Source organism: Elgaria multicarinata, chromosome 15 (genome assembly GCF_023053635.1).
Source record: "Elgaria multicarinata webbii isolate HBS135686 ecotype San Diego chromosome 15, rElgMul1.1.pri, whole genome shotgun sequence".
Classification (NCBI taxonomy): domain Eukaryota; kingdom Metazoa; phylum Chordata; class Lepidosauria; order Squamata; family Anguidae; genus Elgaria; species Elgaria multicarinata.
This window is the reverse complement of record NC_086185.1, coordinates 8,280,286-8,294,010: the sequence shown is the minus strand read 5'-3', so window position 1 is coordinate 8,294,010 and position 13,725 is coordinate 8,280,286. Positions and strand designations below refer to the sequence as shown.

At 47.8% G+C, this 13,725-nt stretch overlaps 1 protein-coding gene across 1 annotated transcript in view; it reads right to left on the bottom strand.

Annotated features, from left to right (window-relative positions):
• Positions 1 to 2,382: 2,382 nt before the first annotated feature.
• LOC134409385 (collagen alpha-6(IV) chain-like) overlaps positions 2,383 to 13,725 on the bottom strand; it is a 203,616-nt gene continuing 192,273 nt past the window's right edge. Inside the window, exons 38-45 of the mRNA XM_063142097.1 lie at positions 12,108 to 12,224; positions 11,286 to 11,447; positions 9,718 to 9,816; positions 8,919 to 9,065; positions 7,716 to 7,832; positions 7,069 to 7,260; positions 5,916 to 6,202; positions 2,383 to 3,869 (exon numbers count right to left, since the gene is read on the bottom strand). Of these exons, the coding sequence (XP_062998167.1) occupies positions 3,609 to 3,869; positions 5,916 to 6,202; positions 7,069 to 7,260; positions 7,716 to 7,832; positions 8,919 to 9,065; positions 9,718 to 9,816; positions 11,286 to 11,447; positions 12,108 to 12,224 (1,382 nt within the window). The 3' untranslated portion in view covers positions 2,383 to 3,608. The remainder of the gene's footprint in view (positions 3,870 to 5,915; positions 6,203 to 7,068; positions 7,261 to 7,715; positions 7,833 to 8,918; positions 9,066 to 9,717; positions 9,817 to 11,285; positions 11,448 to 12,107; positions 12,225 to 13,725) is intronic.

The following is a 13,725-nucleotide window of genomic DNA, read 5'->3' as shown; positions in this document are numbered from 1 at the left end:
TGCGGATCGGGGGTAGGGGGTCCATGCACAGCCCTAGTACAGTTTCTTTCAGCTGGTAGGCTCGGAGACCACATACCAGCCAAAATACCAGCATATTTTTTTTCCTTAGAACTGTTTCCGCTAGCAGCTATACCTTACGAGAGGCATTTCAATCTTTTAAAATGGGGGGAAAATGCACAACAGCTAGGAAACCACAAAATAACTAATGGTTGGAGAGAGGGATGGAGTTAGAGAAAGGGGTCTGCCATTTGCAGAGCCCAGGAGGGCTCTGTTTTCACTTCCCTCCCTCCTGCCCTCTGCAGCCCTGGTCCAGACCAAGGGCTGTGTCCAATGTTAGTCCTACTCAGAATAGACCCATTGAAATGAATGGGACTTAAGTTGGACGAACATTAGATATAACCCAAGTCTCATAGTGGGGTTTACTTCTGTGTACGCATACTGACCTGCAAAGTTCCATTTGAATTTCACATTCGCTTAGCATCTGGAGCGTACCAAAGCTGCTTCCCTATTTAACCAAGATTTATAATTTAGAATGAGTTCAATAAGCAATTTGGCAATGATCGGAGGACTCACCAAGCTTACTGTGTAAAGGGAAAATGGAACATAACGCACAAAATGGGCATATTTGTGTTTTATGGCTCTCTTGAGAAAATAACAATGAAAAATACAATCAGTGCCTTGAAGATGCTTTTAGCAGTACATTACAAAAAACATCAATTCTCCCTCCACCAGCAGAATAAAACAAAACATTGTTTTAGCAGTAAAAAACATTCATCCAACATCTACTCAGTGTTATGTTAGCATAAAACTAAACTGTTTAGTGCGTTAATTTATTAAGTATATTAATTACTTTGGCACCTGTGGTTCCATGGCTACCTCTGAAAGAAAAGGGGAAAACGTTCATGTAACATGTATTCTAGTGGTTGCAATTTTGTTGAGTGCAACTGGGTATCCAGCATGTAAAATCTCTCATTGTATATACAGTACAGCGTAGAGTCAGTAAAACTATGAAACGTCTTACACATGTCTTTAGGCTCTACAAAGAAAATGCAAGATTTCACTCAGGGCTCGTAAAACACAAACGCTTTAAGGAAAATCATGGTTACCCAGTGAACGTTTCTCAAGCTTGTATACCTATTCGAAATCATTAGCGGGGTGGGAGTGTTTACTCAATGTGAAACTAAATCTCTCTTTGCCTGGTCGGTATTTTCAGGGGTTTATAGAAGCCCACCAGGCACTATTGTAATATCAACCCAGAAAGCCTGGAGCATGTGGGTATTTGTGAGGCCTCAGAAAATACTCCGGTCATCTGTGTACAGTTACTGCATGTGCTTTTGTCCCCTGCCACCAAGAAATGTTGTCCACACATTAAATCTGGCTATTGCAGACCAACATAATCTAGACTATTGACTGTGCCGCGAGTACAAAAGTAAGAACTCGATAAGGCTGGGATGTACAGCGCACTATTAAGGAATTAGGCATTTTGAAGACATAAACACATGCGATGTGTGTGATATAGGGAGGAAAGCTGAGGCTAGTTCCAAAGGGCTATCTGTAAATGCGTGGCAGCGAACGTTAAAGCCAACAACTCAAGAACCGGAGTCAAAATAGGTTACAGATCAAGTGAAATCCATATACAGTGCAGCTGAGCTCAAGGAAGTAGGCCAAGACACAGATGAAGTCTCACACATGCATTACCGAATCAAAGCATTAAGCCTGTCGGAATCGTTCCAGAAAATGTGCCCATTTTACAGGTGTATACCCTCCTGCATGCTCATTCTCACACACAAGCAGACAGGCCCATTGCCGCCATTGCCAACTTGCTGGGCTCCTTCCTCCTCAGGGCTGGCCCGTGCCTGCTGCCTCTCTGGGCTCTGGGGTGACAACTTAACTGGGTGGGAACTTTGGTGTTTTAGAATTGACCTCAATGTTTTCCCGCTAGCTTGCCTTCCCAGCAGCAGGTGGTGGCATATGCACAGGCTTCGCTTAAACCTGTTGCCCCTGCCAGCTATCCCACTCAGTCCCAGGGGGGTTAAAACAGACTGTTGTGGGTGTCACAGTGCTGGCTATGTGGATGGAGACTTGTAGTAGCAGAAATGGAAAACGGTGCTGCAGACACCGAGAGGAGTTAAGTGCAGCGAAATAACTTCCAGCAGCAAAGCCAAGGTCTGGCCTATTCCTCTTTCTAGTGGGTCTCCCACTGGACTCTGAACCAGTCCAGGAAGGACAGAAAGAACCAGCCAGCAACAAGCATGTACTATCGCTGCCACAATTCATGCCACTCTGGGATGATAGCGAAGAGATCCTGGCCCTCCTCTGTGTGACAACCTTTCAAGTCTTTGAAGAGTGCTCTCATGTCTGCCCTTAGTCTTCTGTTCTCCTCATAGGGCTTTGTTTCCAGACCCCTGATCATCCTCGGCGCCCTCCTCTGAACACTTTCCTAAACAGGGCCAAGAGCATTCTGCTTTCGCTCGAGAATGTCATTGTCCACCACTCAAGAAAGGATGGAGAACGAGGATGATCAGGGGTCTCTTCTCGATCATCCCAGAGTGCAGGACATGGAATAATGGGCTCAAGTTACAGGGAGCCAGATTCTGGCTGGACATCAGGAACAACTTCCTGACTGTTAGAGCAGTACGACAATGGAATCAGTTACCTAGGGAGGTTGTGGGCTCTCCCACATTAGAGGCCTTCAAGAAGCAGCTGGACAACCATCTGTCAGGGATGTTTTAGGGTGGATTCCCACATTGAGCAGGGGGTTGGACTCAATGGCCTTGTAGACCCCTTCCAACTCTACGATTCTACACCCCTTTTCACTTACCATTTCAGATGTAATGGTTGATTTGTACATAGTTAGAGCTTGTCTCGGATCAACCGGATGGTTCCTGTCACAAAGGTGCACATTTTATTCCTGCACCAGCCTTGGGCCTGCTCATGTGGGTTACGAGCACAAATGTGTTTTCCTGATGATGTTTGAGACATGTGCTCCATTCACTTGTCCGTGAATGTGGCATGTAGCCCTTTGACTGAATAAGATTCCCTTTCCATGGAGCTGAACAGTATAGGTGTGCGGGTGTGTTTTGTACCCCCAGAATCATGCTTATAAGCAGCCACTTGCCTGTGGCGAGCAGAATTACCTCTAGGAGAACAAGCATGGCAACTCTAAAGTATTTTAGGCCTAAAATAAAACTATTAAAGCAGGCCTGATACAAGTGACTAAAATTGTAACGTAGACATGTGCATGCCGGAGGCTAGCAACCATGAAAAGGCCTCAGTAACGTTTGTGGAATTCTTTGCAACTTAATAACGTTTGTGGACTTTTTTGTTAGATCCATAACATGAGAAGCAGTGCTTAACAGCCACGGTACTGAGAGTTTTTTTTTCTTCAGAGGTCAACTTATCCTATTAAAACCTGGGGAGGCAGCGAAAGACTTTCTGAGGTAGCCATGACTACAAAAACGAGAGAGGAAACGTAGCACCATATTCTGGGATTCAGACAAAAGGGCTCCAGGGGGCATTGACCACAGCCCGGGAAGGTTACACGTTCTTTGGTCTCCAGCCAAACAAGACCTCAAAAGTCCAACATCTCTGGCCGGTTTTGGCCTCTGCTACAAGTTCTTCATGCAGACTTGGCAACGGCCCACCCGAGTCCGGAGCTGCCCTGCTTTCAGCGTTTCCGAGATGGGGGCGTCGGCGAACGGTTGGGTCTGCTCCACCGTCGTCAGCCAAAAGCTGTATTTGTTTGAAAAGTAGTGGCAGGTCCCTCGGGCCCCGTTGCATTCGATGAAGGGGGTGGCGCGGAAATCCTCCAGGCAAGAACCCGGGGAGACGAGGGACTGTCCGCCCCCTTCTGCTCCAGCTGCCGTGTGCTGAAACAGAAGAGTTTTGGTGAAGTAACTACCAGGGTGGTGATGGCTGAACTAGGACAAAATCTCCAGTGATGTGTTTATTGCAGAGAACAGAAGATCAGAGGCAGCACCAAACTATGGCAACGCTGGGTTTTTGGAAGAGGTGATGGTTCTGCTGCCATCAGAGGCCCGTTTCTCGGGGACACAAAACAGGGACTTCTTAGTGGCCGCTCCCAATCTTTGGAACTCCTTGCCAAAGCAGAGTAAGTTGACCCCCCAACCGCTCTCCCACACTAGAGGCCTTCAAGAGGCAGCTGGACAACCATCTGTCAGGTATGCTTTAGGGTGGATTCCTGCACTGAGCAGAGGGGTTGGACTCGCTGGCCTTCTAGGCCCCTTCCAACTCTACTATTCTATGATTCTGTTATCCTCCTATCAACAGTCAAACACATTTTTAACCAAGCAGCTTTCGCATTGTTTTTAGTTGTGTTTTAATGCATTTGTTTTATTTATTCTTTCTGTCTTTATTGCAATTATATCCCGCCCTTTTTACCTTGAAGGAATCCAAGGTGGCGTCCGTAACCCCCCTCCACTCCGTTTTACCCTCAAAACAGCAGTTTCCCACTTGAGGCCCACCTAATGCTGACACTGTCATATTTTCAGTGCCAGGTTAGGCCTGCCCTCTCCTCCTCCTCCTCCCAGGCATCTAATGATGGGACATTTGTGACCGTCTGTATTCATTAGGCCCTGGTATCTTGCTGAAATCTTTTTCGCTGTTAAATTGTTTATTTATTTATTTTATCTATTGCTTTTATATACTGCCCCATAGCCGAAGCTCTCTGGGCTGCTTACAAAAGCTAAAAACAGTAATCATTAAAACAAATATACAGAGTTTAAAAACATAAAAAGCATAAAAACACAGTACCCTTATACAACCACTATTCTGGGGTCCGTTAAAAACAAACAAACTCAGCATATGTTGTTAAATGCTGTTAAAATGCCTGGGAGAAGAGAAAAGTCTTGACTTGGCGCCGAAAAGATAACAATGTTGGCGCCAGGCGAGCCTCATCGGGGAGATCATTCCACAATCGGGGGGGCCACCACCGAGAAGACCCTCTCCCTTGTTGCCATCCTCTGAGCTTCCCACGGAGTAGGCACTCGGAGGAGAGCCTTAGATGTTGAGTGCAGTGTACGAGTAGGTTCATGTCGGGAGAGGCGTTCCATCAGGCATTTTGGTCTCATGCTGTATAAGGCTTTATAGCTCAAAACCAGCACCTTGAATTGGGCTCGGAAACATATAGGCAGCCAATGCAAGCGAGCCAGAATCGGTCTTACTGTATATGTTCAAACCTCCTTGTTCCAGTTATCAATCTGGCCGCTGCGTTTTGCATAAGCTGCAGCTTCCAAACCATCTTCAAAGGCAGCCCCATGTAGAGCACGTTGCAGTAATCTAATTTGTAGGTTCTAGGGCATGGACAACTGAAGCTAGGCTATCCCTGTCCAGATAGGGGCGTAGCTGGACCACCAACCAGAGTTGGTAGAAGACACTCCGTGCCACCGAGGCCACCTGGGCCTCAAGGGACAGAGATGGTTCTAGGAGAACCCCCAAGCTACGAACCTGCTCCTTCAGGGGGGTGCAACCCCATCCAGAACTGGTTGAACATCCACTAACCGGTCAGAGGACCCACCCACTAACAGCATCTCCGTCTTGTCTGGATTGAGTTTTATCCGTTAAAAATGTGATACTCTGTTTTATTACCTTGTATTTGTGGTTTGTCGTTTTCGTGAACTGCTTAGAGAGCATTGGCTATTGGGTGGTATAGAATTGGCCCTGTTCAGAAGACACCTTAAACCACGGCTTTAACCATGGTGAATAAAGCAAAAAGCCTTATTTACTGTGGTTAAAGCCATGGTTTAAGGTGCCTTCTGAACGGGCCCATTGAGGAGGAGGAGGAGGAAGAGGATAAATGATTGGCATGTGGGGGGCAAGGGGACAGGGCCATATGCTCTCCCCCCCCACCCCAGAGCATGAAGTTCTGCAGCCCTGCTCCGGAGTGACCCACTTACCATGAGGAAGGAATATCCAATCCAAAGGCTTCGCCAGCCTCGGGGGCACTGCGGGATGGTGATGTCTTGGCTGTGGATGGCCACCGCCTGGGAAGGCGCTTCACACACTGAGCAGCGGCTGATGTACTGCGGGATCTCGTAGCTGCTGACCGGCATCATGGGGATGGGAGCAGTGGTGGAGAGCCAGTACGATTTATCGTTGCGGCTGGCGTAGTAGCACACCTCGTTGATGTTGCAATAAATAAAAGGCATCGTGCTGAAGCGAGGCAGGCAGGAACCGGCAAAGCCTTACAAGAGACGGAAAAGGGAAAAGAAAGAAGAGACGCTGAGCCGTGGGTAGGCCGTGACCCCTCCTGCAGCCAAGGGGCCGCGAGCGTGTTTAAACCGTGGTGACGGAGCCACCATGGTCAGGAACGGTTCACGCGACACGCTAAGCCGTACTGTTTAGCTCAAAAGGCTGAACCACGGTGGCTAAGGAGAGATTATTATTATTATTTGCATTTTTATACCGCCCAATAGCCGAAGCTCCCTGGGCGGTTCACAAAAACTAAAACAATTCAAAGTGTAAAACAAACAGCATAAAAACATGATATAAAATACACATTAAAACGAATTAAAACATACCATACATGATTAAAACATCCTGAAAACATTCTAAAATTTCACTGGATAGGCCTGCAGGAATAGATCAGTCTTTATTGCTTTTTTTAAATTCTAAAAGACTGTCAAGTTGATGCATCTCCTCCGGCGGGCACATCCAGTCCTCAGGCATTACCCAGAAGGCCACGGCCATGTCCCTCAACCCCATCCCGTTTCTCCAAAGCACCGATCATTTTGTGATTTCCCAGCTTTTCAGTTTTTTCCCCCATCTCAAAAAATGGAAATGCCTCTCCTAAGACCTCGTTTAGGGTCTAAGAGCGTTCAGCGAAAATATGCTGGTCTTTTTTGCCCTGCTCATTTTGCTCTTAGTCCCTCCTACCACGGAATTGTGGCCCCTGAGAACTTCTCCCAAATGGAATCTGGTCCTCTGGCTGAAAGGGGTTCAGAGATGAACCCTCGCTTTCTCACACTGAGGTCCTCCTCCCCCCCCGCCCCTTTGCCTTCATCCTCCACACCCAAGCCAGCAAGAGCATGGCGGCATCTGTCCGCTTACCAAGGTCTTGATTGTGCGCCTTCTCCTGGCCCTCCACATACAACAGACTGTAGCCTTCCCAGAGTTTGTTCATCCTTTCAGGGCAGGGTGGAATCTGTTCCGACTGGCTGTGCTTCACCAAGGTATAGCCGACACCGACGCTGCGGCCTGGCATCCCAGGCAAACCGGCAGGCCCCGGCTTCCCGGATGTTCCTGGGAAGGAAGAGAAAAATAGGCTGGATCTTTGCCGGAATGGCGATGTCACCAACGACACTGAGGCTGGTGTGGAGGACGTTCGTTCTCAAGGGAAACCATTTGGCTCAAATCTGAGCGCTGAGAGGTATGGGAAATAAAATGGATGCCAAAAGGAAAAGCACCAATTTTCTCGCCACTGCCACCTGTAGGCCCCTCCTGGCAGAAGTGGCATTTGCCTTTCCCAGAAGTCTCTGGGAGCAACACTGTGCCATTGCAGGCTTTGGGGAAAGAAAAATGGCAGCTAGCAAGGAGAGATCCAGTGGGAGGCATTGAGTTTTGACGCCCCACCCTGTGAAATCAGCTGACCTGGACTAACATCAATACTGTCAATCGGATGGTGTTCTGTAATGCAAAATGTTAAATGAGAACGGCCCCTTTATTTAAAAAATATTTATGAAGAAGCAAAAGATTACCTTCAAATCCCAGTGGTCCCGGATAACCTGGAGTCCCTGGATCGCCTACCAGACCGGGTGAGCCTGGAAAACCATTGGTTCCCATTTGGCCAGGTCTCCCAGCTACCCCTTTGGGGCCTGTAAATAAAATGACTCCAATCAATCAGTTTATTTTGGTCTACAGGGCCATAGCATACAAATACCTACATATTTTAAGAATGCAAGAAAAGCCCTGCTCGGCCACACCAAGAATCCATCTATTCCAGAATCTCATTTCCCACAGTGACCAACCAGATCATCGAATCGTAGAGTTGGAAGAGGCCTATAAGGCCATCGAGTCCAACCCCCTGCTCAATTCAGGAATCCACCCTAAAGCATCCCTGACAGATGGTTGTCCAGCTGCCTCTTGAAGGCCTCTAGTGTGGGAGAGCCCACAACCTCCCTAGGTAACTGATTCCTTTGTCGTACTGCTCCAACAGTCAGGAAGTTTTTCCTGATGTCCAGCCGGAATCTGGCTTCCTGTAACTTGAGACCATTATTCCGTGTCCTGCACTCTGGGAGGATCGAGAAGAGATCCTGGCCCTCCTCTGTGTGACAACCTTTCAAGCATTTGAAGAGTGCTATCATATCTCCCCTCAATCTTCTCTTCTCCAGGCTAAACAGGCCCAGTTCTTTCAGTCTCTCCTCATAGGGCTTTCAGAAAAACCAGAAGTAGAGAATGAAGGCCCAGAGCTGGCGCCAAAGTTCGGCACGGTTGGGGCACCTACTGAGGAGTCCCCTGGATTTGCATCTCCTCTATGCTTGCTTATTTGCCTGCTTCTTGCTCTGGCCCAGACCAAGGTGGTGGTGAGGAAGAGAAGAAGTAGATGCCTCATCCTATCTGCTCACTGACTGCCGGTCAAGCAAGCAAGTAAGTGGCAGTAATGATGAGAAAAAGGATGAGGAGCAATAGTGACAGTGAGAAGCTAGACTAACCGAGGGAGTGAGTCCATGGATCCTATAAAACCTTGAGCCTGTGGTGCAAAGGCCACAGATGTTCCCTACTGTTTCACCTGACACACTAGTATTCCAACAAACCAGGCCAACTGCTGCAGACACTGGAGGTTCTGTTATGGCTCACAGCCATGAATGCAAGAATCCTTTGCAGAGCTGCCTCTAAATACAGAGTTCCAGGCTTCCATTCCTCCATGTTTGAAGCTGTTCACGCAAGGAGCTAGGGTTTACCTTGTCGTCCATCTAGCCCCCGGAGCCCGGGATCTCCATTCAAACCACGGTTGCCATCAATGCCAGGCAATCCGGGTAAGCCGGGGGGAACCCGAATTTCTTCAGGTATCTGCGTCAGGCCTGGAATCCCTTGCAGCCCAGGGAAACCTGCATGTAACAGACAGAGAATGACCAGAAAGATGGCAGGATATTGACAAGTAGAGGTCAGAAATTCCCCCAGGCCATGGCAAGCAGTGCTGCCCTGAAAAGCTCTTCCACATTCCCTCCCCTCGACCATCCTCAATCAATTTGATAGGAAAGAAATGGCTTTCGAAAAGGAAATCAACGGAGAAGAAAATTTTGGAGAAATTCTCATGGAAATAACAGCAGTTAAATTCAGATTATTGCTACAGGAAATGACAACTGAAACGGGTAAGTTTATATCAATTTTGGGAAGCCGCAAATAGTAAATAAAGAAGTTTCTTTTAAGGTAAATGAGGCAGAAATCAAGCATATATAGATTTCTGCATCAGGAGGGCAAATGGCATGGAGCATCCTGAAAAGAACCTGGCTGGAACCCTGACCAGGAGCACCACACACTGCAACATTTTGTTGCTGGTCCCACTTGACCCACCAACAGAAAGCAACGCTAAACAAAATAAAAAAGCTCAACACAGGTCTCTTTAAAAAATACACAACAGAAATCAAATGCTAGGCTCATGGTATAATAGGCAGTTTAATAGTTAATATACAACATCCTGTCTTTTTCCACTTATTGGCCAAGTCCCAAAGTTTAATACATCTCCCATGACTTCCTTACCTCGATGGCCTGCTTCACCTTTTGGGCCAGGGAAACCTGGATCGCCCAAGGGACCATCTTTACCTGGCATCCCCATGACGCCTGGATCACCTCTGGAGCCTGAGAAGAGATAGAGATTAAAAAAAAAAATTATTAATGTAGTTAGAGCATTTTTACCCGAATCTTCAGCCAAAAAAGGCCTGCAAAGATTAATAATAAGGCATATTATTTGCCCTTGGTCTTACAGGTTGTCACACAGAGGAGGGCCTGGATCTCTTCTTGATCCTTCCAAAATGCAGGACACGGAATAACGGGCTCAAGTTACAAGAAGCCAGATTCCAGCTGGACGTCAGGAAAAACTTCCTGACTGTTAGAGCAGTACGACAATGGAACCAATGACCTAGAGAGGTGGTGGGCTCTCCCACACTAGAGGCCTTCAAGAGGCAGCCGGACAGCCGTCAGGAATGCTTTAAGGTGGATTCCTGTATTGAGCAGGGGTTGGACTCAATGGCCTTAGAGGCCCCTTCCAACTCTATGATTCTATGCATCCAAAAAGACACAGAACAAAAGAAAAAGCACCAGGTACCAGTTCTTACTTTCAAAGTTCTTAAAGGTGTTCTTTCTGACAGGGAAGCGTGAAGCAATCTCCCAGCAGCCACCCAAATAACCTGCCTCTCCCAAACCCCTCCCTTCCCACAGAAACTGTCCAGAGCAAGTTACTCACAAACAATCTCATCAGGGTACAGGAATACACTCACTCGAATAGGCAATGGGGACGTACTTTCCCAAATAGCCTAAGAGGTGTGTCCTTATTTTGCAAAGAGACAGGGAGGGTTTCCAATTTGATACTTAAAGGCACCAGCAGTATAGAAAGGTGGTTAATAAATCCATCCATCCATTTCAGCCCATGATAAAATACTACTGTCCAATTAGCACTCAAATCAAAAGCGAGAGCTGGAAGAATAGGATGCACTTGGGCTCAGCACCTTGGAGAGCTCCTTTAGAGTTTTGACTGAAGTTTCTATTGAATTGCGTAGCAGAACTTCCCACTGAGTGAAAGACACAGGACTAGATCCACCAACCCTTAAAACTCTTTACTTTTACGTAGCTCAACAGGAACACACAGAAGACGACTCCTTTTTCTACTCAGGACAGGTATGGGCAACGCCTGGGCTGCATTTAGGGTGTGTGTGTGTCCTTTTTCGCAGCCTCCTCCAACCCAAAATTGCCACCATCGCTCCAAATAGCTTCGGCGGGGGCAAAAAGCCATGTTTTTCTATTCAAAACACGATGCACGCTCTCAGCACGCCTTGCATTAAACGGAATGTGCAGCCTTTTTGCCACTACGGCCACGTTGCTGAAATCTGCCAGCAAGTTGGTGGGGCAGGGATTTCCGCCAAGGGGAGGGGAGTCCCCCTGGGGTTTTTGGTGGTGGTGGGGAATTGGGCCCCAAACCCTTGGACATTGCCCACCCCTGATTTTTGTACACATCACCTCTAATTTGAGAGTATCGGTTGTTAGAAGGAGAGCGCGTTGTATTCCACCTTCGGTAGCTTAAAAGGAAAATTAAAATGAACAGAAGGCCCTACCTTTGAATCCAGATGCACCTGGGATTCCACTTAGCCCAGGAATGCCTTCGTCCCCTTTGAGGCCTCGCAAACCAGGAGAACCAGGGAAGCCGGGAGCGCCTGTATCACCTTGATTGGAGGCCGGGCCTGGTGGTCCTGGTGGCCCGCGGGGTCCTTGGAGTCCTAGGTCAAACGGGAGCAAGCAAAGACAGCTCAGAAGCAGGAGACTCTGTGCTTGGCTTCCTGGCTTCGTTTTGGCTGGGTGGGCGCCGAAGCGAAGCCAGAACGCTGGGGTAGGGGGGCGGGCAGCTTTGGAACGACGCGCCCGGAAGTTGCTCTCCCAGAGCAGCTTCCAGCTGGGCGCGCTGTTCTGAAGCCGTCTGCCCGCTGGCCACGCCCACCCCCCAGCATCCTGGCTTCGCTTCAGCTGGGTGGGCGCCCAGCCGAAGTGAAGCCAGAACACTGGGGGGGGGGCAGGCAGGCGGCAGGCAGGCAGCTTCAGAACGGCGCGCCCAGAAGTCACTCTCCCAGAGTGGCTTCCAGCTGGGCGCGCTGTTCCAAAGCCGCCCCCGTCCTCCCACCCCAGAATCCTGGCTTCACTTCGGCTGGGCGGGCGAGATGGCACCCCGCATCCAGGTACGCTGGAGTGGGTGGTGGGTGGGTGAAAGCAGCTCACTTGCCTAGGGCGCAAAATAGTCTGGCACCGGCCCTGGCTCTATTCCTCAATTGTAGCTAGAAATCCTTCCAGGCCGATTCCTCCTTAAAGGCTTTGTGGCACCCCATTAATGAGACTCTTTTCAGCGTTACTGTGAAAGCCCACCAGCAAAGCCCCCAATTCCATACCTGGTCTACCATTTTCTCCAGGCCATCCAGCGTCGCCTGGTCTCCCAGGAATCCTAGATGGAAGAGAGATGCCAGGAGGGCCTTGGAAACCGGGCAGGCCAAGAGCTCCAGGACGTCCTAATATGACAGGAAGAAACAATCACTGGCTGGTTCTCTGCTCGTTCAGAAGTGGCCCAGCTGGAAGGAAGTTTACCTCAGCTCTTCACTCACTTATTGTAAGAGTGAACTCAGGTGCTACACTGTGATGATAACGTAGCCAAAATGGGGCTTGCTGAGAAATAAGGGGTAAATAGCAGCATGCAGAAGTAGGGGGAAAAACTTTAGCGGGGAGTGGGAAACTCTAAACCATGTTGCAGTTCAATAATTTTAGACTCTGGACTTAATGGTCTTATTCACTGCTTGATTTACTCATAGCTTGGGGTTCTCTTGGAGTAATTTTTATCCATGGAAACTCAGGTGGCACAGAGCACCTTCTATCTGTTTCAACTGGTGGCCCAGCTAAACTGGCCTTAGTAGCCTATGCTCTGGTAACTTCCAGGTTAGATTCCCACAATGCATTCTACAGAAGTTTGCGGGTCCATTACACAACATCATTAATGTCCAGGACATCTCCCATGTTATCCCCTGGTAATCTCACTTTTAAAAAGATCAGAAATAATATGGTATTAAAAGTTATCGTTGGGATATCATGCGATCGCCCCAGTGTATAAAGTTGGTGTTGTGCTATAATTCTGCCACTAGATGGTGATGTTTCATTGAACACAATGGAGCCTTGCTGAGAAGGGAAGTTTTCAATTCAAAATCATGTGATCACGTGTAAAGGCGCACATCGTGAACATGGAAAGACTGCAGAGGACGAAAGCCCTGGTAGGGCTGTGGTTTTCCCCCCTATGTAGACAGAAGCTGTAAGGCTCAATTCAGACATCACACCATTCTCCCCACCTCTATTAATTGCCTTCCAGCTTGATCTAAGGGGCAAACCTTTCCAGTCCCAGATACAGTATCAGGCATGATATTAATACTAATGATACTTTTACATAAGACAGCATTTCTATATTGCTGTTGAGTGTTTGCAGTCCTTCGTATTCATTCAGTTTTCCTAATCCTTGCACAACAACCGTATAAGGTAGGTCAGTGGGAGTACACCCCTACCTACGGCCATTTGGGGCCACCTAGTGCATTCACGGCAGAAGCGAGATTTGAACAAGGGGCTTCTCAATCCGTAGGCCAGCCTCCCTGACGTTTCCCCTACACCAGCTCTGGACATTACTCTTTAATATTATTATTATTAATTTTTTAAACACATACAATAATCACATTACTTCAATTCAATATCCCACAATAATAAAAATTTAAAAACTTAATAAAATAATATAATATCTCGTGCACCCCACCTCCCGGGACCCTTATTCTCCTTTCCAAAATTGTAACGTATCCTGCGACGGTTTACTCCCTTTCCCTTTTCCTAATACAAATTTGACAAATGGCCTCCATCGGTCTTCAAAATCATTTCGCTTCATCACTCCTCTCTTAACTTTAATACTACTCGTGAGCTTGTCATTAATAGCTATATCCCAGACTTCTTTATACCATTCTTCTATTTGATAATCCCTTTGTT